Source organism: Ranitomeya variabilis, chromosome 1, assembly GCF_051348905.1.
Source record: "Ranitomeya variabilis isolate aRanVar5 chromosome 1, aRanVar5.hap1, whole genome shotgun sequence".
Lineage (NCBI taxonomy): Eukaryota > Metazoa > Chordata > Amphibia > Anura > Dendrobatidae > Ranitomeya > Ranitomeya variabilis.
The window spans coordinates 775,933,695-775,956,104 of NC_135232.1; the positions used below are offsets into that span (position 1 = coordinate 775,933,695).

At 41.5% G+C, this 22,410-nt stretch overlaps 1 protein-coding gene across 6 annotated transcripts in view; it reads right to left on the reverse strand.

Moving 5' to 3' along the window:
• LOC143784124 (protein mono-ADP-ribosyltransferase PARP14-like) overlaps positions 1 to 22,410 on the reverse strand; it is a 96,241-nt gene that overhangs the window by 44,160 nt on the left and 29,671 nt on the right. For 5 of the 6 annotated variants that reach the window (XM_077271988.1, XM_077271977.1, XM_077271974.1 and 2 more), the window contains exons 3-6: positions 14,360 to 14,399; positions 11,899 to 12,020; positions 7,446 to 7,700; positions 5,644 to 5,877 (exon numbers count right to left, since the gene is read on the reverse strand). In XM_077271988.1, the coding sequence (XP_077128103.1) occupies positions 5,644 to 5,877; positions 7,446 to 7,700; positions 11,899 to 12,020; positions 14,360 to 14,399 (651 nt within the window). The remainder of the gene's footprint in view (positions 1 to 5,643; positions 5,878 to 7,445; positions 7,701 to 11,898; positions 12,021 to 14,359; positions 14,400 to 22,410) is intronic. The other variant, XM_077272008.1, reaches the window with a different exon arrangement.

Here is a 22,410-nt window from a genome sequence, read left to right on the forward strand (position 1 = left end):
AAGGTGTTTACGCCAGAGTTCTGGCATTAAACATTTTGCAACATTATAATTTTTTCGCACAATAGAAATAGTTGTGCAAAAGTGTTGTGACTTTTGGAATTTTCATATTACTTTTGTCTAGCTCTGCCAAAGTGGGCAGAATTGTGGAGGATAAGGAGTGCCAACGCCTGCCCATCAAATTGTTCAAATGTGGCGGCATTTCTTATACCAGAAATCATTTGATTTGATAATTCAAGTAATCATTTGATTTTTGTAATCAAGTGATTACATCACGACTAAATAAAACCACAAAGGCCGTTTCACAGCTGTTCATTATGGACTTACCATTACGGCTAGTTCTGATAAACGTATAATCAGGCCGTGTGCTCTCCTTATCTGAAACGGAGAGCACACAGACTCATTATTAACAGTGTGCCAAGCCACATGGTTGATTTTCCCATGGCAAAATATAAAAAGTTGCACCATGCACTAATCTGATAAGTTTTATGGACCAGAATAAGGCCTCTTTCACATGGTCGTATAAAACACGTACGTAAAAAAAACTGGTACCGGTGTCGATGTTTTCCATAAGAATCATCAGTGTGTCAGTTTTTACCATCAGTGTGTCATCAAGAGTTTTTCCGGTATGAAGAAAAAAGAAAAAAAAATTACAAAGCTTCTTCTATACTTTGCAAAGTTAAACACGGATACCACACGGATAGCACATCCATGTGCTGTACCTGTTTTTCACAGACCCATAGACTTGTATTGGACCTTATCATCTGTGCTGCCAGAAAAAAAATGGCTCAAAGATCTGCGGTGAACTCACTGAGGTCACCGCAGTTCAGACCGGCTGAGAACACAGCCTCAGTGACCTGTGGTAACCTCTATGACATCATCACTAGTCACTGACGCTGCACTCACAGCAGCTCATTCATCAGTGGTTTTCAGCCTGGCTGGTCGCTTCTTGACACTGTCCAGGTGGAAAACTATTAATCCCCAGACGTGGATTACAGCGTGGTACAGAACATCGGACAGGTGAGGGATACTGTTGTTTTTTTTATTTTTGTTTTATTACAGGAGACATTGGCTTCAATGGAATGGGTGTTAGGTGAGTATAACTGTTTGTTATTTTTAAAGAAAAATGGAAAAGTGTGTTTTGTTTTGATTTCAAATAAAATACTTTATTCTTGCTGTAACTTTATTTACTATATAACTATAGGATTAGTAATGGATAGGTGTTTTATAGATGCCTTTCCAATACTAAGCAGTGGGCTTGATGTCACCAGACAATACAAAGGTGACATCAACCCCACAACCCCATCAACCCCGGAAGAGCCGGGCAAAGAGCCAGAATTGGCACATCTAATAGATGTGCCTTTTCTGGGTTGCTGTGGGCTGCTATTTTTAGGCTGGGGGGTCAATATCCGTGACCTCTTTCTAGCCTGGGAATACCAGCCCCCAGATGTCTGCTTTAGCAAGGCTGGCTGTCAAAAATAGGGGGGACCCCAAGCCAGCTGTTTTTATTATTTATTTAAATAATTTAAAAAATGCATGGGAAACCCTCTTTTCTTGATAAGCAGCCTTGCTAACGCTGATAGCAGACGGTTGAAGCCCACAGCTGTAAGTTTTGCCTGGCTGGTTATCAAAACTACAGGGGAACCTATGGCATTTTTATTTATTTAATTATAGTGCAGGCGCCAGCTCATGAATACTCCTATCAGCCGCCGCCTGCTCTTACTGTTATTAGCAGCAGCAGGTGTAGGCTGATGGGAGTAATAGTCCCATCAGCCGCCACCTGTGGTCGCTGTCATCAGTTGAATATAACTCAACATTCTCCCCTGATCGCGCTAATAATCATCGGCAGAGCAGGGGAGAATGATGAGAGCTGTCTTCAACACCCGGCGCTGGGGAACAGCCCTAACTGTACCGCTGCTTCTCAGGCGCCGGTACGTGTCACACTGATGACATCTCTGTGTGTCATCCGTGTACGAGACGTTTTGCGGCCCCAGCTGCTGGTAAAAAAATGGACATATCAGCGTATTTTGCCCATGGACACACGGTCTATGGAAACAGACTGACGTGCACAGACCCATTTACTTGAATGGTTCGACGTGTGTAGGTGTTTCCGGTACGTGTGAAAGCTCTCAACACACATCTGAAAGAGACCTTAAAGGGGTTTTCCACTACTCAGCCAACCCCTTTTGAATCCCTATGTTTGCTCCCAATAAAATATCACTCACCTCCGGTGCCGACGCCGTTCCAGCAGTGTCGGCACTGCTTCTCCCGGGATTGTGTGACGTTATTATGCCACACATTCCCTCCATCCAATCAGTGCTGACTTCACTCTCTCCACCTTTGGATAAATTACGTACATCTGGACAAAGCAGGAGCTGATGCTATCACTTTCTCAGGATGTGTATGTGATGAAGTTGCGCCAGCATTAATCAAAAGCTGTGCCGGAAGGTGAGAGACTCCAGTCTCCAGGTAGCACTGACCTGGATGCTGGACCGGGGTCCCGTGAATCGATACGCTCATCTCTAGTTACAGCCATGCTGGATACAGCGGACAGTCCCGGATTTAGGTTTGCACCCTGGGTTTTTGAGTACGTCTTTCTACATGGACTTTTAATCCATTTTTGACGCTGTAGTCTTTGTCTCTTTTTGACATGTCTTGTTTTAAATAAAGCTGCTCTGTTTTTTAATCTTTCTTGTATTTGACTTTGACAAAAAACTTATGTGCAGATTACATGATTTTATAGTGCATTTCAGCAGCAGTAACGCATAGCGTTTTTTTTTTTTACCAGCGGCTATTCTCCTTAAAACGCAAGTCTGTGGGAAAAATCTGCACATAAAACTATGAGTGCCCGCAAGAGAAAGTGGCATGTTGTGGATTTGACACACGCACCACAGGTCAGTTATGCTGAGTAAAAAAGAGGCACAGTGGCCATGAGATTTCTATAAATCCCATCCACTTTGCTGGAACTGCGCATCAAAATTATGCAGCATCAAAAACTAACCAAAAACTCATTGTGGGCACACATCTTTAAGCCAGTTGAGACCAAGGCATAACTAAATGTTTAACTATGTGGACTTGCAAGCCACCTGAAATGATATTGGTGCTTTTTCCGGTCCTATGCATATAGATAATATATAGATAATTGCAGATCTCTACATCAGTGCTTTTTTGGTTGATTTTAGTGATGAGCGAATATACTCATTGCTCGAGTTTTCCCGAGCACGCTCGGGTGATCTCTGAGTATGGATGATTTATGGCTGTTAGCCAGACTGAGAACATGCGGGGGTTGCCTGGTTGCTAGGGAATCCCCACATGTAATCAAGCTGTCTAGTAGCCGCAAATCATCTAGCTGCGGCAAGGAAAACGAAATCTCCGAGTAGTCATAAATAGGGTTGAGCGACCTTAGCTTTTTTAGGATCGAGGTGGGTTTTGTGAAACCCGACCTTCTCGGATGTCGGATCGTATGGAATCGGCCGATTCTACTGTAAAGTCGGGTTCCGGACCCGGAACACGAAACCCAATGTATGTCAATGAAAATTTTTTTATTCTCTCTCTCTCTCTCTCTCTCTCTCTCTCTCTCTCTCTCTCTCTCTCTCTCTCTCTCTCTCTCTCTCTCTCTCTCTCTCTCTCTCTCCCTCTCTCTCCCCCTCCCCCTCCCCCTCCCCCTCCCCCTCCCCCTCTCTCTCTCTCTCTCTCTCTCTCTCTCTCTCTCTCTCTCTCTCTCTCATTTTTTGACTCCGGAAATTACTACGTCCGAAAACGTAACATAGCACTATGATGCCGCAGGAGCCGGAACCTATGTCATCACGCTGCCCACAATTAATTGGCTCAAAAAAATGGCGGGGAAGGCGTCATTCGAAACGCGACTTTGGCGCCAAGTTCGCGTTCCACGTGGCCGACCCACACTGGGATCGGATCGGGTTTCATGAGACGCCGACTTTGCCAAAAGTCGGCGACTTATGAAAATGAACGACCCGTTTCGCTCAACCCTAGTCATAAATACTCGGAGACCACGCGAGCAACTAGTACACTCGCTCATCACTAGTTGATTTTCATTTCTATTCACAGGTCTGAAAACTTTTGAAACTCTTTCCATGTGGTTCTTTGGAGTATTTTAACTAAATAAAGGAAAAAAACAATGAAAAATGCTCCAGTAGTCACTTATTCATGTCAGTATTTTGATTCATAAGCCAAGAAAAACAGGATTGGATCCAAATTACAGACAAACAAACCGCATTGGCCCATATGCATGAAGGATTACCATTTTGGTTAAAAGTTAAAGTATTTTGAGTCTTATGTTGTATGTGTTTGCATTCCAAAAATTATTTTATGCATTACAGAGATGTTTGCGTAGGAAGAACTCAGACTTATGAGCAAAAAAAATGATTAAAAAAAATCTGCCATCTGCCAACATGTGGACTTTAAATTAAAGTCACAAATTGAAATCTCAATGTAGAGAAGCTGAAGGCTGCTATCAAAGCAACCTGGGCTTCCATAACATCTCAGCAGTGCCACAGGCTGATCGCCTCCATGCTACGCCGCAGCGATGCAGTCATTGATGCAAAAGCAGCAAGTATTGAGTGCATTTACTGAACATACATTTCAATAGGCCATCATTTCGGATTTTTAAATCATTTTTTTCAAGCTGGTGTTATAAAGTATTCTAATTTACTGAGATAATGACATTTGAGTTTTCATAAGCTGTAAGCCATAATCATCAACATTAACAGAAATAAACACATGAAATAGATCACTCTATTTGTAATGATTCTATATAAAATATGAGTTTCACTTTTTGCATTGACAAACTGAAATAAATTAACTTTTTGATGATATTCTAATTTTGTGAGAAGCATCTGTATTACAGTGGGTGAAACCCAAATCATAAACTGACATACTACTCAATTTATGCTGCACATTTTCTCATTCACAATGTTGCTATAGTAATAACCTGCAATTTTGTGGTAAACCCATTGTGTATATTACACGTGATCAAACCCTAATATTTCTGACTTTGCCTCAAGAAAACTGCATCGGAAGTGCATGTGTGAATTAAGTCAAATGAAGAGACATATGTATTTTTGCAGCAGGTTTGTGCTTAGGTCTCCTATACACGGATTACTTTAGAATACTTTTTTAACACTTCTAAAATCCACCATGCGTTTTAAACATTTTTCATTGTGGTTTTTCTAAGAATTTTTGCTTGTGTTTTTTTATATTGTAACAAATGGCAAAAACAAAGACGCTGTGTAAGAAGGATTTTCATTATGCTATAGAATTTTTAAGCATCTGGCTGCATCATTTTTGACCGAAAGATGCTTTTAAAAACACTCCAAAAAAGCTACAAAGTCATCTGTGTGGATCATGCCTTAGGCCCATGGAAATGAATTGGAAGGGCTAATTCACCCTTCCGTACAGCAGCCATATTTACTCTGCAACAACGTAAGACACTGTTAGTTTTCAGTGACTTCTGGCTGTAATATGGAAGAGAAAATATGTCCACTCTATGGTCCTGTGAATAAGTCCTTACTGTACAGCGCAAGCCTAAGAGAATTTATGGGGTGACCAATGTCCTGCATGTGTGCCTAAACATTAAGGATCAACATGTTTATCAGCTGTTAAATATGCAGGGTATAAGTTACTCACAATGTAGATCATCTCATTTTCCTGAAGCTGCTTGATCACAATCTGGATCTCCTTTATGTGTGTATCAGGGTGGTTGTCGACAAATCTCTTTATTTCTTCCCCCATTATTGTGGCTGCTAATTCATTTGGAAAGTTCAAGGCTTTTCCAGTACCAACAGCTGAGACAGCAACCGACTTTACTTCCATCATAGAACTGCATTTATTAAGACATTTGCGGAGCCCATCTCTCAGATCCTAAATACATCAATAATATAGGTAAGCATTGGCATCAACATACAACTCGTAGTGATGAGCGAGTATGCTCGTTACTCGAGATTTCTGAGCATGCTCGGGTAATCTCCGAGAATTTTGGGCGAGCTCGGAGATTTTGTTTGTGTCACCGCAGCTGCATGATTTGCGGCTGCCAGACAGCCTGAACATATGTGGGGATTGCCTGTTTGTTAAGGAATCCCTACATGTGTTCAGGCTGTCTAGCAGCTGCAAATCATGCAGCTGCGGCGACACATACTAAATCTCCGAGCACGCCCAAAATACTTGGAGATCAGCATGCTCAAATATTATGTTTGAGTCCGCGTGGGTGCATGTCTTGCGGCTGTTTGACATGCTTGGATTACCCAACAAACAGGAAATCCTTGCATGTGTTGTGGATTTCGAACAGCTGCGAGAATGCCGGCGTGGGGATTTGAACATATTTTTCAAGCACACCAAAGACACTCTGATAACACCTTATCCGAGCACATTCGCTCATCACTGACAACTACATAAAATACAACCATACGCTTCTACTTCTACTACATAGTAACATAGTTAACAAGGCCGAAAAAAGACATTTGTCCATCCATTTCAGCCTATATTCCGTCAGAATAAATCCCCAGATCTACGTCCTTCTAAAGAACCTAATAACTGTAAGATACAATATTGTTACGCTCCAGGAAGACATCTAGACCAAGCTTGAACCCCACGACTGAGTTCGCCATCACCACCTCCTCAGGCAAGGAATTCCAGATTGTCACCGCCCTAACAGTAAAAAATCCTCTTCTATGTTGGTGGAAAAACCTTCTCTCCTCCAGACGCAGAGAATGCCCCCTTGTGACCAGCACCTTCCTTGGTATAAACAGATCCTTGGAGAGACATTTGTATTGTCCCCTTATATACTTATACATGGTTATTAGATCGCCCCTCAGTCGTCTTTTTTCTAGACTAAATACTCCTAATGTTGCTAATCTCTCTGGGTATTGTAGTTCCCCCATCCCCTTTATTAATTTTGTTGCCCTCCTTTGTACTCACTCTAGTTCCATTATATCCTTCCTGAGCACCGGTGCCCAAAACTGTACACAGTACTCCACAGTATAATATACACAGTATAATGATGATGTACAGTTAGTTGTTCAGGGAGAGCTTTGACCAATTCCCTGCACTCTTATGAAGGAGAAGTGACAAGACAGGTCAACTAGCTCTCTCCGCTGGTAAATTATTTAGCAATGGATTGGGTGTAGAAAATCCATGACTAGCCACAACTACAATAATATTGATGACCTACTGTATATTCAGGATAGGTCATCTATATTAGATATGAGGTGACGCCCGTCACCTCCACCAATGAGCAGTAACCAGATGCATATAACACTGTATGGAGCAGTGAAACCCCTTGACAGAATGAATGTAATTGAGCTGAAATCAATAATCCTCAATTAATATTTTCATTGCCCTGGTGACAAATGGCATTTGTTTTCCCATTCTGGTTTACAAAATTCAACAAGCAATAGAGGTAAATTAATATAAAATTAATATTGATATGTTACCTGTTCCGGGGAGTTATTTGCTTTACTCCACGTGCTGCAAATAATGAAGATCACACATTTACACTCCAAGTTATAGCTTCCTCCGGCAGTAGGTAGTTGGATACAGTGACCAGCTGTAAGTGCACTTTTACTTCCTAGTGCAGCGTAAAAAATGTTAGAAAACTGATTTCCTGCTGTCACCTTTAGTTCTTTGGTTATATTCAAAAAATCTAAGCATGGTTTTGTCGCCAGCAATGGAAAAGCAAGCCCATCAACCTGTTAATGACATACAACAAATTGGCATTAACTTATAGACCAAAACCCCTAGCCCTACATTATACAACATTCAGATGAATGGGGCATATGGTGCCCAAATAGTATCGTAAGTAAAAGGGAATCTGTCACCCCTTTGGGCCATTAATATGGGCATACAGGTTGTAGACAGATAAAACTAGTCCCACCTGTATACCTCATGGATGAGGCCTTATTCTGTAAAAATCATCTTTTATTGCTTTGTTAATTAGATCTTCAAGGCTATGGGGCGTATGCGGTCAAGAAGATAAGACTGCGCCCTCGCTTCATTATTCTACATTTCTCCCTCCCCCTCTCTTCACTGTGAGCCTGTTGCGTTAGGTGCGTGACCAGGAATCCCTTTGCCTGCCGTCGCTCCTCTGCACTGTTCCACCTTTCTATCTGCACTTACTTCAATTTTGTTCTGCGCATACACCAGAGAGTCACTGTAACTTCCGTTCCCAGTGTTCTCCGGAGCAGAGAAAAGGTGCGCACCCGACTTCCTTTCTCCCGCCTTGCACAGTAAGCATGTAATTTCCGATGCCCCGAGTAATAAAGCCGTGCCAGGCAGCTGTCACAATTAATGGAAGGGTGTCTGCTGAGCTGTGGAAGAGAATGATAGCAGGAGTGATGGAACAGTTAAACATTTAGTGATAAGCGAGGGCAGCTCAAAAAAATAAAGAGGTGGGTAGGGCAGCACAGTGGCTCAGTGGTTAGCATTGCAGCTCTGTGGCCCTGGGTTCAAATCCCACCAAGGACAACATCTGCAAGGAACCTGTTTGGGTTTCTCCCAGATATTCCAGTTGACTCCCACACTCTAAAAACATACTTCTTGGAAATTCAAATTTTAAACCCTGATGGGGACAGTGTTGATGAAGTCTGTAAAGTATTATATAACAAATATATAAGGTTAAAGAGGCTATTTTGTAGGATGGAGAAATGGCCCCAAGGGGGAGATATGTACCCAAGACAATTTTTGCTGCAGACACGCGCACCTAAAAAAAAATCATGGACATGTGAACAGTTCCATAGATTATAATGGGCGCGATTTATCTGTAAAACCACAACGTTAACAAATACGTGAAAAATAGACATTTAAATGAGACCTTATACATAAATTGCCCACAAGGTGGATGCAAATTTCTCTGTTTTCTCTTCAAATAAAAGAAGCACATACAAAGTCTCTGTGATTATGAAGTTTAAAATCTGTTCCCTGATTAAGAAAATATGTTCCCATCTTCAAGTAAGATTATTTGTGATGTGCAATAACAATAAACCTTGAAGGCTTCTTTTTTTATATACTGTTATATATGTGTAAGGAAATGAACATATTGCTGACATTAAAGAACAATAGTGTTATCGTACTGTGCAATGTGAATTATGCTATACGTTAATGGTGTTAATGATGTGTGATGTTTGACAGTAGGGAAAGTGAGAGTTAATGTTTGGGACTAGCCCAGAGTGGAAGGGACTAAGTTAAAGGGACAAAGACAGTTTCCTGTCAGAAAGTTAGAATAGGCCCAGAGTGCATAGAAAGAAGACCCAAGGTCTGATGTGAGCAGTGCTGCATGATGTGGCTGTTCCTAACGAGAGAGGAGACAGAGGATAGCAAGATCCTTGCAGAGAGCAAGAGAGAAGTGACCGAAAGAACAGAGTGATCGATTGGAGATGGGTCCTTGGTCAGGACACCTAGCAGTATGACCCCGAGTTTATAACTCACAGAAGTATTGGGCCGAGATGGGACAGAGTATGCAAGATGAACAGAGTGCCCTGGGCGGGAGGTCCAGAGAGTCAGAGACAGAGAAGATAAGTACTGGCAATAGAGTTCCCTAGAGGGGAAAGAAGACGCGGTGCTGCGGATTGAGAATAGGACTCTTACTAACTGGACTGTAGTACTGAGCTGGGTTGTGGTGAAGTAAAGAGGAACGTTGAAAATAAAGGATAACCAAGTAAAGAGGAAGTAATTGAAACTATGTGTGGAAAATGCTCCGTATTGTAAAGGAAACATTCTTCAAGTTGTGTAACTGCTATCTACTGTATATAATCCCCCAAGTCATCGTTGAGTAACAAGTTTATTTTAGACTTCTGGTCTTCCTCATTAAATTGTCAAACATCTGGTCTTGGCAAACCAACAACATCGGTTACATGCGACCTGCAAGGGTGTAGCGCTCCCACAGCACAAGTCCATACACTCAGCAAGGACCGCCACCTTCATGTAACATGCCAGGGCGCGAGAGATGAGTACCTCGCAAACGACTATCGCTTTTATATGTATGAAGGGTTGGTTTTCAGAAGAACAAATCTATCCTCAATAAACAAAATGTAGCCACTGACAACAGGTCTAATGTTAGTGTCAAGCATGGTAATATTAACATGGACAACAAAAGTGTTAGTAAGGTGAGCATCTACAAATCCTACTACTCTCTTGGAGAGAATACAATCACCAATACACAGTTACATAGTTGAAAAAAGACCTCGGTCCATCAAGATCAACCTTTCTCCACCAATTATACATTTTTTTAAATAAATTATCTACAACACATAATGTTATACTGTATGTACTGAGGAAATCACACAAGCGTAAAAAAATCATTCAATGGTTGATCCAGACCAGTGGGACGCTTTTTTTCTCACTTGTCATCCGTGTGCTATCCTTATACAATCTGTTTTTTACCCTGCAGCTATTAATCATTTCCAGGACCATTTACAGTTTCCTATGTTACAGAATTGTAATGTATCTGTAATAATCGGATGTCATACTGATGTTCATATACTGATGGTCCATATACTGGTGGTTCGTATACTGATGGTCCGTATACTGATGGTCCATATACTGGTGGTCCATATACTGATGGCCTGTATATTGATGGCCTGTATACTGATGGTCTGTATACTGATGGTCTGTACACTGATGATCCGTATACTGATGGATCGTATACTGATGGTCCGTATACTGATGGTCCGTATACTGATGGATCGTATACTGATGGTCCGTATACTGATGGCCCGTATACTGATGGTCTGTATACTGATGGTGCGTATACTGATGGTGCGTATACTGATGGTCCGTATACTGATGGTCATTATACTGATGGTCTGTATACTGATGGTCCATATACTGATGGTCCGTATACTGATGGTGCGTATACTGGTGGTCTGTATACTGATGGTCTGTACACTGATGGTCCGTATACTGATGGTCCGTATACTGATGGTTCGTATACTGATGGTCCGTATACTGATGGTTCGTATACTGATGGTTCGTATACTGATAGTCCATATACTGATGGTGCGTATACTGATGGTTCGTATACTGATGGTCTGTATACTGATGGTCTGTATTCCGGTGGTCCGTATACTGATGGTGCGTATACTGGTGGTCTGTATAATGATGGTCCATATACTGATGATCCGTATACTGATGGTCCGTATACTGATGGTCCGTATTCCGGTGGTCCGTATACCGATGGTCCATATGGCATCTGAATAGATCCGAATGGGTGAGTCTCATCCTATTTGCAGAAGATACTAGTGCATGCTGTGATTTTTTTCCCACACAGATTCCGTCAGTGAAAAAAAAATTGCTGATATGCACAATACCACTGAATAACAATGGTCTGAGAGTGTTGCGCTTTTTCCACGGACTGCACTTGGACCGAAAATACAGTTGTGTGAACGAGCCCTAACAAGCAGTAATATAGTAGCACAGTGTCGATAGTCCCTTATTTAAGCAGAACAGAAATAATGAAGCACCATACAATTTTCAATTGCACACCAAGTGTTATTATTTTGTTTGTTTTTTAATTTTGTTTTAATGGGAGTCAATGCGTTAAGGCATGCTAAAATGTTAAATACATGAAATATATGAGGTTTTTAAGAACTCCGAATAAACACACTTTGAAAGAACTTATGAGTGAAGGAAGCCTTGAGACTCATTCACATGCAGATTGTTATCTATAGGAAAAGAACAATCTCCAGAAAAATTCAATAGTAAGTCTGCATTAAGTTTTCTGGATGAAACCGACAATTTTTTTATGTGCTTGTGTGTAATCGGCCTAAAAGGCATTAAAAGAATTGGCATACTAAAGCTTTTTTAAAAAGTGCACAACATCTCAATAAACGCAAAACCTCTACGTGTGAACAAGCCCTTAAATAATAACAGAAACTATCTAGCTCACTTTACCTTTTGTTGTTCAAGGTTTCCAAATTTCACAATGACTCGAACACAATTTGCATGGATGGCTCCTTGTGCCTCCAAGATTTCTTCAGGTACATTGATTCCGCTTGCTTGACCATTAAGACCTACTGGAAATTTACATGCAAAGTGAATGGATAGTAAAGCTCAGTCCTAGGACACACATAAAATGACTTTAAGTAGCTGAGGAGAGAACTAGTGGTACAGGAACGCTACCATCAGTAAAAAGGGTAGCAACTCATGTCCTATACTACCAAGTACCCAGTTTTGCTTGAAAGATCAGGTCTGCAACTACCGCATATATTTAAAGAATTGCTAAGGAGTACAATCTGAACCACTAAAATAGCATAACTAATGCAGGGCGTATTCTGAGGGTGTAGGCCAAGAGGGCAACTGTTTCCCCTGCAGCCCCTGTCACCTTCCTGAAACAAAGCGTCATCAGGGGAAAGAGGCTGCAGTCACTGCTGCAGCCCCTGCCAGCTCCCTGAGACGAAGCGTCATCAGGGGGAAGAGGCTGTGGTCACTGCTGCAGCCCCTGCCCCCTCCCTGAGACAAATCGTCATCAGGGGGAAGAGGCTGCAGCCCCTGCCCTCTCCCTGAAGTGAAGCATCGTCAGGGGGCAGATTCTGTGGTCACTGCCGCAGCTCGTGTTCCCTCCTTGAAATGAAGCGTCATCAGGGGCAGAGGTTGTGATCACTGCTGCAGCCCCAGCCATCTCCCTGAAGTGAAGCGTCGTCAGGGGGCAGAGGCTGCAGTCACTGCTGCAGCCCCTGTCCTCTCCCTGAAGTGAAGCATCATCAGGGGGCAGATTCTGTGGTCACTGCCGCAGCTCGTGTTCCCTCCTCGAAATGAAGCGTCATCAGGGGCAGAGGTTGTGGTCACTGCCACAGCCCATCCCTTCCCTGAAACACAGCGACATCAGGGGGAAGAGGCTAGGTCACTGCCGCAGCCCCTGCCCCCTCCTTGAAATGAAGCATCATCTGTGACGCTTGTTTCAGGGGCTGTGCTACTCCCTGTGCGATACTCACTGTGTGATGTGCACAATGACATGCGCGCTCAGTTGCCAGTTCAGATCAGCTGTAACAAGCCGGCAACAAAGCGTGTTGTCAGAATACCCGGTGTGCAGAGACCAGTGATGTCACTGGCTTACAGATACTGAGGTAAAATACTGACCAAACACTAAAAGTGTCATAAACTATATTCACCAACTTTAAGTTGTCTTGGACAGCACTCCAGCAACCAGTTCATAAATGCACAACTCCCCCTCATATCTAAGAAATTGGCCATTATATTCCTCCCATCCTATTCAGTATAATAGTTGGCACGGTCCGGTCCAAAGAGACTGTGCTCAGTGCTTTGTCTGTCCCCAACATCGCCGTCTCTCCTGCCTTGATTAAAGAGGGAGCAGGAGTTGCACAGGTGTAACATACTGTGTGGATGATGTAGAAGATATTCGGCATAACAATCAAAGCAAGAGGGTCGGCGATTGCAAGGATAGAGGAGGCAAGGCGCACAGACCAGTGACACCCATCAGAGCGCACCATGCAGACTAGCATACGTCATGGAGAATTATAAAAAGTGTTTTCTTGTGTGGGAAAGCTGGTCTACAGCTACAGTTTCAGGAAGAACCCACTGCAACCAGAATTTTCTACTCAATAGTGAAGTATGAATTTAATTTTTTTTCATTACACAGTATGCTCCAATTTTGCAGTAAGGATCTGCAGAAATTAGAATTTGCCAGATTTTCTCTAATTTATCATCGAAATTTGAATTTATTCAGTGCTAATCGAATTGTTGGTAAAACACATTTATTATGCTCTGAGGTCTATCCAGAACCCACAGCATAATAAACCTCAATCAGTGAGTTGAGTGGCTCTTGCAGTCTATTCGCACATAGCTGCTGAGCTCACTGATTGGCTGTAGCACTGTTGATGTGACATTGGTAAGTACTGCAGACAATCACAGAGACCAAGAGCAGCGGTGGACACTAAGCGCTCGACCAAGGGAGGTTTTTTTTTCAAACAAACTGCGCTTGGGGGGCAAAATTTTCAAGTACAGTAGTACACTTATTTTTGGTACTATTTTTGTAAACATTAACATATGCAGAAAAATTAGAGCAGCAGTAGGATTTGGTAAAAATGAACCGCAAAGGCCACATGTGGCAAGATCTATTGTTTGGATTGATTACTACCATACACACAATTTTACAGGTATAAAAGTCAATTTATTCTCAAATGCTCCCATTTATATTTATCTCTGTTCTATGTGTCTTTACTCAAACTTAAAGATAGGTTTACCAAAATCCTACTACCGAAGGTTTTCCTTTTTGGTATAGTTTAATGAACAGAAATTATAATGGATTAAATGTGTTTTACAGGAAATATCACACTGCATAAATCATATAATATTTTGATCACAATTTTTATAAAAAAATAAATTGTACACTTACTTCCAGTTTCTTCCTCACTGAAAGGTAGTGCTTTATTCATCTGAATAAAAGAAGGAAACACTGATTCAGTTATTAGAACAGCAAACAAAGAATAAAGCTGCCTTATTAATTTTACTACATGCAAAACGATATTAAAAAAAAACAAACAGAAAACAATTCCTGAATTGCTGGTTTTTGTTCATTCTACCACCCAAAAATCAGACTAGAAAGCGACCAAAAATGTAATGAGCCCGAAAATGGTGCCAATGAAAATGTCAACTCGTCTCGCAAAAAAAAGCTTTCACATGACTCTGTTGGCTGAAATATGTAAAAATTACAGCTGTCTAAATATGGCAATGCAAAAACGAGTTTTTGCAATAAAACACGTCTTTTAGTGTGTCACAGCACCCAAATATAAAAACCCAATATAAATCTGGTATCTCTATAATCGCACCAACTCAAAGAATAAAGTTCTGTAATCACTTATACCACACAAGGAACAGCGTAATAAATAAATAAAACCAATTCTTCACCTGCTGTTGATTTGCTCATTGTGCCTCCCAAAGATCGCAGTAAGGGTACGTGTCCACGTTCAGGAAACGCTGCGTGTTTGACGCTGCGTGGGGCTGCAGCGTCAAACACGCAGCGTCCAGATGTTCCAGCATAGTGGAGGGGATTTAATGAAATCCCGTGTCCACTATGCGTGGAATCACGCATCCGTCGGCCCTGCGACTCCGGACATGCTGCGCGTCTTTTAAGATCGCAGCATGTCCGTGTTCCTTGCGGCGATGCTGCGCCGCCGCAAGGAATAACACAGGGACCTATGCATGGGGTGCGATGATCCCGGATGTGTACAATGAACACATCCGGCATCATCGTGTCCCAGAAGGGGGCGGGGCTTAGCGCCGAGCTGGTTTGCCTCTCCGACGAAACCGCCGGCCATCCTGATCGTGGACACGTACCCTTAGGCTCAGCTCACATTTATTACCTATAATGAGGCAAATGGAGGTACTGTGGACACCATAGGACCTGTGATCGGGCGGTGTCCATCTTTTTAGGTGAGCACAAAAGAGCAGTCGAATACAATTTTGGGCACTTCTGAAAAGAAGGACAACACTGAACAGAGGCCCAACGGAGTCCAGAGTAACACTGATGCTTCATTATAGTGAATGGTCACGTCACTCGAAGATTTAGATGGAAACCCCAAAGTAAGTGCTCAGTGTTGAGCGCCAGATAAATGTGATCGTGTATGTTATGTAAAATGTTCCCAATAAAAGCTTCAACTCAATCCACAAAAAAAAAAAACAAGTCCTCACTCAGGTTCGTCATCTGTTAAAAGAAATATAGGGGGCCTCAATGTTACTCATAAAACAAAAGGTCACTTATGGGAGGTTTTGCTGTTTTGGCACCTCAGGGTCTCTGCTTATGTGAAATGGCACCCTCAAACCAGTGAAGCAAAATCTGCACTGTAATATGACGCTCCTTCCCTTCTGAGCTTTGCACTGGGCCTCAAAAGTAGTTTTCAACCATATATGGGGTATTGCACAACAAATTTTAAGGTTATTCTGCCCTCTGTGGTGACGTTTCAATCTACATGAAAAAGATCATTAGCAAAAAAGAAAAAAACCGAACTATGAGGTCAAAATAATAAATGACAATGAAACACATGGTCTATCTCTTTTACTTAGCTCTTTGATGATCTTTAGGGCTATACAGAGTTTGTCAATCAAATTCTAAGCTCAGTCATTTATATTACAGGTATTATTGAAACTGATCATTTTGGGTTCCAACAGTGAGTCTCATCCAATTTACGAGAGATATTAGTGCATTCTGCCATTTATGTTTTTCACATGCAGATTCAGTCAGTGAAACATAAATCGGTCATTTGTACTGCCCCATTGGAAGCATTGGTCAGAGTACTGTCCGTTTTTTTCACGGACAGCACCCATACAAAATTTTTTTCACGGACAGCACTCATACAAAAATACGGTGAACTAGTCCTAATAGTGTGGAATTTTCACACTTTCAAGATTTGGTTATTTGCAATTGTTCAGATGAGGCTGAGAGAGTGACATTTACAATAATTGTTACATCTAAGAAGTGTTTGTTTTAAATTTACTTAATGTTACTTAATATTTTCGTGCACTGTAAAAGTTTTAAGTGAGAAGATACTGGATAATGAGTTGCCAAGGAGTTTTTTCAAGATTAACCCTTAGTGATAGAGCCAATTTTGTCCTTAATGCCAATTTTTACATTTCTGACCACTGTCACTTTATGAAGTTATAGCTCTGGAACGCTTCAACAGATCCCACTGATTCTGAGACTATTTTTTGTTACATATTGTACTTCATGCTTGTGGTTTCTTCGATATGACTTACGTTTATTTATGAAAAAATGGAAATTTAGCAATGTAGCAATTTTCAAAATTTTTATTTTTGTACCCTTAAATCAGAGAGTCATATCGCACAAAATCGTTAATAAATAACATTTCCCGCATGTCTCCTTTACATTAGCATAATTTTGGAAACATAATTTTATTTTTGTTAGGAAGTCATAAAAAAAGTTAAAAGTTGACCAGTGATCTTGTCATTTTTCCAACAAAATGTACAAAGCCATTTTTTTAGGGACCACATCACATTTGAAGTGAGTTTGGGGGGGTCAATGTGACAGAAAATACCCAAAAGTGACACCATTCTAAAAACTACACCCCTCAAGGTGTGCAAAACCACATTCAAGAAGATTATTAACCCTTCAGGTGCTTCACGAGATGTCAATCAATGTGGAAGGAAAAAATGAACATTTGACTTTTTTCACAAAAAATATACTTTAGACCCAAACTTTTTTATTTTCACAAGGGTATCAGGAGAAAATGGACCACAAAATTTGTTGTGCAATTTCTCCATTGTACGCCGATACCCCGTATGTGGGGGCAAGCCACTGTTTAGGTGCATAGCAGTGCTCAGAAGGGAGGGAGCACCGTTTGACTTTTTGAATGCAAAATTGGCTGGAATCAATGGTGGGCGCCATGTCGCATTTGTAGACCCCCTGATGTACCTAAAGAGTGGAAACTCCCCAATTCAAACTCCAACCCTAAGACAGCTGTACCCCTGACCCTAATCCCAATCCTAACCCTAATCCCAACCCTAACCACAACCCTAACCCCAACTCCATCACCATCCTAACCTCAACACCCCAACCATAACCCCAACACAACCGTATCCGCAACACAACCCTAACCCCAACATAACCCTAAGCCCAACACAACCCTAGCCCCAGCTGTAACACAAGCTGTCGTCTTTATTGATACCATTTTGGTGTAGATACGATCTTTCGATCGCCCGTTATTGCATTTTAACCCAATATTGCGTCAACCAAAAAAAATTTTAATTCTGCTATTTTTACTTTTTTTCCCGTTACGCCAGTTACCGATTAATTCTTTTTATATATTGATAGATCGTGTGATTCTGAATGCGGCGATACCAAACGTGTATTTTTTTTAAATTGTTTTATTTTTAATAGGGAGAATGAGGTGTCATTTAAACATTTGGTTTTTTGTTAATTTTTAAAAACTTTTTTTTTAAACTTTTCACTTGTTTCATTAGTTTCCATGGGAGACTAGAAGCTGCGATCATCTGATCCCTTGTACTACACAGAGCAGGGCTACAGCCTGACAACAGGGGTCTCCTGCCGAACCCCAGCCTGTCATGCTGACATATAGGCGACCCGCAATCATGTGACACAGGTGCCAATGGGTGGGGCTTCCAGCGTGATCATATAAAATGTCACTGTCAGAGATTGACAGCGACCTTTATCATGTTAACAGCCACGGTGGATCGCGATTCCACCAGCGGCTATTAGGGGCACATGTCAGCTGATGAAACACTACTTCATTTTCGTTATTCACGTCTCATCAGGATGGAGTTTGTACACCTGTCTTCAACTATTGGTGAGCAGGCCTTTTTTCTATTTGGGTATACACTACACTACATTATCTGCATCCTACAATGCCATTTGTTATGAGGACATCATCCAGCCATTTTTTAAAAGCTGTCATAGTGTCTGTCATTACTACCTCTTGCAGCAGGTCATTCCACAGTCTGCCTGCTCTGTTAAGTACCTTGTTTGGTCTTTTGTAAGGTCTTTGGGAGGAATAAGTCATGTGCCAGTCCTTTGTATTGACCACATACAGTGGGTAAGGAAAGTATTCAGACCCCTTTAAATTTTTCACTCTTTGTTTCATTGCAGCCATTTGGTAAATTCAAAAAAGTTCATTTTTTCCTCATTAATGTACACTCTGCACCCCATTTTGACTGAAAAAAAACAGAATTGTAGAAATGTTTGCAAATTTATTAAAAAAGAGAAACTGAAATATCACATAGTCATAAGTATTCAGATCCTTTGCTCAGTTTTGAGTAGAAGCACCCTTTTGAGCTAGTACAGCCATGAGTCTTCTTGGGAATGATGCAACAAGTTTTTCACACCTGGATTTGGGGATCCTCCGCCATTCTTCCTTGCAGATCCTCTCCAGTTCCGTCAGATTGGATGGTGAATGTTGGTGGACAGCCATTTTCAGGTCTCTACAGAGATGCTCAATTGGGTTTTGGTCAGGGCTCTGGCTGGGCCAGTCAAGAATTGTCACAGCGTTGTTCTGAAGCCACTCCTTTGTTATTTTAGCTGTGTACTTAGGGTCATTGCCTTGTTGGAAGGTGACCATGTTTTACTGTTGGGATTGTATTGGGCAGGTGATGAGCAGTGCCTGTTTTTCTCCACACATACTGCTTAGAATTATTGCCAAAAGGTCTATCTGTGTCTCATCAGACCAGAGAATCTTAATTCTCATAGTCTGAGAGTCCTTTGGGTGTTTTTTAGCAAACTCTATGCGGGCTTTCATATGTCTTGTACTGAGGAGAGGCTTCTGTTGGGCCACTCTGCCAAAAAAGCCCGACTGGTGGAGGGCTGCAGTGATAGTTGACTTTGCGGAATTTTCTCCACAAAGTCTCCTACTGCATCTCTGGAGCTCAGCCACAGTGATCTTGGGGTTCTTCTTTACCTCTTTCACCAAGGCTCTTCTCCCATAATTTCTCAGTTTGGCTGGACGGCCAAGTCTAGGAAGACTTCTGGTCGTCCCAAATGTCTTCCATTTAAGGATTATGGAGGCCAATGTGCTCTTAGGAACCTTGAGTACTGCAGAAATTCTGTTGTAACCTTGGCCAGATCTGTGCCTTGCCACAATTCTGTCTCTGAGCTCCTTGGCCAGTTCCTTTGACCTCATGATTCTCATTTGGTCTGACATGCACTGTGAGCTGTGAGGTGTTATATAGACAGGTGTGTGCCTTTCCAAATCAAGTCCTATCAGTTTAATTAAACACAGGTGAACTCCAATGAAGGAGTAGAAAAATCTCAAGGAGGATCATAAAGAAATGGACAGCATGTGACTTGGCTTCAGAAAGGCTCTCCATGAGCCGAAACATCGTCGTAATGTGCTATTAAAATTTAGCACCTTCAAAACTTTAAATACCTGTGGTGTGCTGCCTCTAATTTTTGGACCAGCATGTGACTTAAATATGAGTGTCTGAGCAAAGGGTCTGAATACTTATGACCATATGATATTTCAGTTTTTCTTTTTTAATAAATATGCAAAAAAATTACATTTCTGTTTTTTTCAGTCAAGATGGGGTGCAGAGTGTACATTAATGAGGAAAAAAAATGAACTTTTTTAAATTTACCAAATGGCTGAAATGAAACAAAGAGTGAAACATTTAAAGGGGTCTGAATACTTTCCATAGCCACTGTACATACTACAAACACATTTTTATTATATATACAGTATTATTACACACCATATAGCTCAATGGGATAAAGTGCTGATAGTTAGATGTAACTGTCAGATGCAAGCATACCATATACCAAAAGAGTAGTTGACCAGAGTGAAAAGGGACCCAGAGCTCCGACATACATTTCGCCTTTAACTTTTTCAAGGAGTGACTTGGAAACTCTGCAAAAACCCTAGTCCATGCCCTCATCATCTCTCGCCTTGACTACTGCAACCTCCTGCTCTGTGACCTCCCCTCTAACACTCTCGCACCCCTCCAATCTATTCTAAACTCTGCTGCCCGACTAATCCACCTGTCCCCCGCTATTCCCCGGCCTCTCCCCTCTGTCAATCCCTTCACTGGCTCCCCATTGCCCAGAGACTCCAGTACAAAACCCTAACCATGACGTACAAAGCCATCCACAACCTGTCTCCTCCATACATCTGTGACCTCGTCTCCCGGTACTTACCTACACGCAACCTCCGATCCTCACAAGATCTCCTTCTCTACTCCCCTCTTATCTCCTCTTCCCACAATCGTATACAAGATTTCTCTCGCGTATCACCCCTACTCTGGAACCCTCTACCACAACACATCAGACTCTCGCCTACCATCGAAACCTTCAAAAAGAGCCTGAAGACCCACCTCTTCCGACAAGCCTACAACCTGCAGTAACCACCGATCGACCAAACCGCTGCATGACCAGCTCTATCCTCACCTATTGTATCCTCACCCATCCCTTGTAGATTGTGAGCCCTCGCGGGCAGGGTCCTCTCTCCTCCTGTACCAGTTATGACTTGTATTGTTTAAGATTATTGTACTTGTTTTTATTATGTATACCCCTCCTCACATGTAAAGCGCCATGGAATAAATGGTACTATAACAATAAATAATAATAATAATAATAATAATAATAATAATAAACAGAGTTCTCAAAATCAGTATGATTACAATGATATGAAACTTAAGGTTTTTATATATCAGATTTAAAAAAATTGGTTTGCTGTGTTGCAATTTTCTGACCTATAATTTTTTATTTTACCATTGATGGACCTTATTTTTGCGGGCTGAAGTCCTGATTTTATTGATACCACTTTGGGCACACACGATATTTTGATTGCTTTTCATTGCATATTTTTTAGAAGGGAAGTTCAGCGACCCAAAAAACACAAATTTGGGCATTTCTATTTTTTTCCCTCATTTTGGTTTTCACTGTATTGGATCAATAGGTTAATATTTTATACAAGAGGAAATACCAAATATGTCATTTTATTATTTAAGGTGTTCCATATTTTTCTAATTTTTATATTTAAATTGTTTTTGTTTTACTTTGTCCTTTTTTAGTCCCCTAATGGGACTTGATCCTCAAATCACTTGATTATCTATACGATATGCAGCACTGATATAGAATTGCAGTGCATTGTAAAATTACTATGGGCTGGGCTTCATAGGAATAATACTATGGCAGATAAAGAGCGCCAGAAGAGGCCAGGTTACCGAACAAATCATATGATGGGACGTTCTATAGGCACAGGTAAACTGCGATGAAAGCACACGATACAGCACATCACGTGACCCCAAACCAGATTGGGTTGAGCCAGGGCACTCATTACATCAGATTGCAGGATACATGGTCTTCCCTTTAGGCTTCAATCACAAATCCGTGTTGCAGAACGTGTTCTATCCGTTTTTTTCACGGACATAGCACATGCTTATTATAGTCTATGGGGTTGTTCACACGTCCTTGTTTTTTCACGGACCGTGTGTTTGCACAAAACTCATGGAGACATGTCTGTCTTCCCCTTTTATGAAAAAAGCCAATACACGTCTATGGGTCTGTCCCCCTGGATCGTTAGGCAGCTTCTCTGCCTTGCTGTTGTCTAATCCTAGTGCTCATGTGGGCATGGCTGTCCACACCGTTATTCCTACTGCAACCTGGAAGTCTGTTGGAGCCCACATCGCAGTCTGGACGTTTCCTTCAAAGTGCAGATTATTACAATTATTATGCAGTATTCAAGATATCAGCCCCTTCATGACAGAGCCCTTTTTCATTTTTGCGTTTCTGTTTTGTCTCCCCTCCTTCCCAGAGCCATAACTTTTTTATTTTCCGTCAATATGGCCATGTGAGGGCTTGTTTTTTGCGGGACGAGTTGGACTTTTAAACGACACCATTGGTTTTACCATGTCTTGTACTTATAACAAGAAAAAAAATTCCAAGTTTGATGAAATTGCAAAAAAAGTGCAATTCCACAACTGTTT